The sequence below is a fragment of the Nanorana parkeri genome, unplaced genomic scaffold, assembly GCF_000935625.1.
Source record: "Nanorana parkeri isolate BGI_ZX_2015 unplaced genomic scaffold, ASM93562v1 scaffold847, whole genome shotgun sequence".
In the NCBI taxonomy this organism is placed as follows: Eukaryota; Metazoa; Chordata; class Amphibia; order Anura; family Dicroglossidae; genus Nanorana; species Nanorana parkeri.
Window position 1 is genome coordinate 620110 of NW_017307115.1, and position 3595 is coordinate 623704.

General features: G+C 51.1%; 1 protein-coding gene across 1 annotated transcript in view; it reads left to right on the forward strand.

The window, feature by feature from the left end:
• Window positions 1–3595, forward strand: part of FBLN2 (fibulin 2) — a 28458-nt gene that overhangs the window by 5576 nt on the left and 19287 nt on the right. Inside the window, exon 2 of the mRNA XM_018565439.1 lies at window positions 3167–3272. Coding sequence (XP_018420941.1) covers window positions 3167–3272 — 106 coding nt within the window. The remainder of the gene's footprint in view (window positions 1–3166; window positions 3273–3595) is intronic.

Consider the following 3595-nt stretch of genomic DNA (forward strand, 5'->3'; position numbering starts at 1 on the left):
CCTCTCCTCTCCTAGAGACACTGCACACTCCTCTCCTCTCCTAGAGACACTGCACACTCTTCTCCTCTCCTAGAGACACTGCACACTCCTCTCCTCTCCTCTCCTAGAGACACTGCACACTCCTCTCCTCTCCTAGATACACTGCACACTCCTCTCCTAGAGACACTGCACACTCCTCTCCTAGAGACACTGCACTCTCCTCTCCTAGAGACACTGCACACTCCTCTCCTCTCCTAGAGACACTGCACACTCCTCTCCTAGAGACACTGCACTCTCCTCTCCTAGAGACACTGCACACTCCTCTCCTCCAGCTTCTGAGTCATTCTTTCCCAGCTTGTAGCTCTTGTTACTCGTATTGAAGTGGCAGTCAGTCTTGGCTCGGCCGCCTGTTACGCTCCAGCACTTCATTTCCAAGCGGACAGCTTGCCCTGGACCCGGCGCACTCATAAAACAAGTCAGTGTTGTTCCTGAGACTCCCAATCCTTCCCAAAATAATAAATATTTATTGTGCAGAATGAATGCAAAATAAAGGAGTTCTCAGTCCCGGCATCTCCTCTCCGGTTATGACATCGGCACTGTAATAGGAATACATAGTAGAGTTGTTTCTGATAATACAATCAAATCCCTTCTATGTAGGGAGCGCCGCCTTCCGTCTGCCCGTCACTTCCAACAACTTCCCGGACTCCCAGAGTGCTTTGCGTCTCTTTCTCTGCTGCTGGATGTGATGCAATCTCCATTCCTCAAGACTACACGTCCCATCATGCATTGCTTCTAGCAAGCAATGATACGGTTACATTGTTCAGACGTTGTACATTCACAGGGCTGAGTTATATTGTGTCAGTGCATTGAGGAAGTCCGTCCTATGCGCATCTTCAACTTACAAACTTCTAGATGGATGTGGTTATTAGCAGTGGGGGGAGAGGAGTAAAGAGGGAAAATGAGGAGGTGAGGAGGACAATGAGGAGCAGAGGAGAACAATAAGGAGGAGATGAGGACAATGGGGAGCAGAGGATGACAATGAGGAGCAGAGGGGAACAATGAGGAGGACAATGAGGAGGAGAGGAGGACAATGAGGAGGAGAGGAGGAACAATGAGGAGGAGAATGAGGAGGAGAGGAGCACAATGAGGAGGAGAGGAGGACAATGAGGAGCAGAGGGAACAATGAGGAGGACAATGAGGAGGAGAGGAGGACAATGGGGAGCAGAGGAGGACAATGAGGAGCAGAGGAGGAGAGATGGACAATGAGGAGCAGAGGAGGACCATGAGGAGCAGAGGAGGACAGTGAGGAGCAGAGGAAGACCATGGGGAGCAGAGGATGACAATGAGGAGCAAAGGAGGAGAGTGTGACAATGGGGAGCAGAGGAGGACAATGAGGAGCAGAGGAGGAGAGAGGGACAATGGGGAGCAGAGGAGGACAATGCGGAGCACAGGATGACAATGAGGAGCAGAGGAGGAGAGTGCGACAATGAGGAGCAGAGGAGGACAGTGAGGAGCAGAGGAGAACAATGAGGAGGAAAGAGGGACAATGAGGAGCAGAGGAAGACAGTGAGGAGCAGAGGAGAACAATGAGGAGCAGAGGAGGACAGTGAGGAGCAGAGGTGGACCATGAGGAGCAGAGGAAGACCATGAGGAGCAGAGGAAGACAGTGAGGAGCAGAGGAGAACAATGAGGAGCAGAGGAGGACAGTGAGGAGCAGAGGTGGACCATGAGGAGCAGAGGAAGACCATGAGGAGCAGAGGAAGACAGTGAGGAGCAGAGGAGAACAATGAGGAGCAGAGGAGGACAGTGAGGAGCAGAGGTGGACCATGAGGAGCAGAGGAAGACCATGAGGAGCAGAGGAAGACAGTGAGGAGCAGAGGAGAACAATGAGGAGCAGAGGAGGACAGTGAGGAGCAGAGGAAGACAGTGAGGAGCAGAGGAAGACCATGAGGAGCAGAGGAAGACCATGAGGAGCAGAGGAGGACAATGAAGAGCAGAGGAAGACAACAAGGACATAGGGATTTGGTTCTGGGGACAGTCGGGGGATGGGAGTGACATCACTTTTTGCAGTAAATGTTATTTGTGGAAGTTTCTGGAGCTGAACATTCCGGCGATCGCTATTCTCAGGGAGGATGAACCCGCCGATCCGTCATGGCCGCGTCTGATTTCTTTTCCCATAATCCCCTTGGATGTGACCTCTGTGCCCTCTGCGTGTCCTGCCAATCTCTCGCTGACTGTTCCCGGGATCTCTCGCCTTCCAGAGAACATCGAATTCCACAAAATAGAAACAAAATATTCATTTCAGAGATTTCTTATGACTCGGACCCCCGTCCCCCTCCCCTCCTCCTCGACGCCGAGTTGATTTTGGCGCATAACTTTTTCCCCCAATTTAATCTATTTACATTCTTCACTCCGCGAGTTCTACAAACAGTCGGCAGTTTTGCCTCGAAGGCTTCAAATGTCTTCTGGCTTCCAAGCTGACGCAGATCAGCCCCTGCTGCCGCCTCTCTCACCTTGTGACTGGCTACAAAGTTACAGTGTTGCAGTCTGATCACTGGGGGGAGGGGAGACTGAGGAAATGCTTCCTCCTGCCTGCAGCAGACTGATGACATCATCTCAGCCTAGGCAAAGTCACTGGTTGGAGCTCCAGGATGGCTTTGTAATGATAGCAGGTGGAGCTTTCCTCTGCAATGATCCTCTTGCTGTATATTGTGAGGGGTTTATTCATGGGGACTGGTGACAGGTCCTCTTTGGCCTTCCTCTGACAGAATCATACTCAGGATTTTGGTAATCATTTCCGGCAGTCACATGATAGCTGATGGCGACGTTCGGCTCATTTCACATCGGTCGGCTCTGCGCCAGGAGGCGAGCGAGCGGAAAAACATCATTATTCAGCGTTTTCCAAATAAACCGAGAAACCAAAAACCACCAAATTTCCTCACAAACACCTTCCGGCCGCTCGTTAGAATGTCGTCCGCGTCCGAATGTTTATTGTGACAGATCCGGTATTCCGCGTACGACTGGCAGCCAGATGCTGAGCGGTGCTGGACACTTAAAGGGGGACTCCGGCCTTCCCCTCAGTCTTATATCTGAATAATGTAATAAGTTCTTTTTGTTTTATATTACGTGTCATTTTTTTTCTTTGTTTTTTTTTATATTTATAAATGATTTGTTTCCTGTGTTTCAGGATCATCGAAGGATCTGATCGAGTCGTGCTGCGCGGCCGGTCAGCAATGGTCCATCAACTTCGGAGAATGTGAGAACATGCCGCTCGACCCCTCCGAGGATTGCCGGTACCCAACTTACCTCCCCCCCCACCCCCTCCTTATTCCTGAGCTCACCGCGAAATTCCAGCTTCTCACTGCTACGGAAATCACAATCACAGGAAGCCAAGCGGAATAAACTCAACAGAAAGCTGAACCTGCAGCCTTCTATCTGACCTCCATCCTCCCCTTCAGTCTTCTATCTGACCTCCATCCTCCCCTTCAGTCTTCTATCTGACCTCCATCCTCCCCTTCAGTCTCCTATCTGACCTCCGTCCTTCCCTTCAGTCTTCTATCTGACCTCCGTCCTCCCCTTCAGTCTTCTATCTGACCTCCATCCTCCCCTTCAGTCT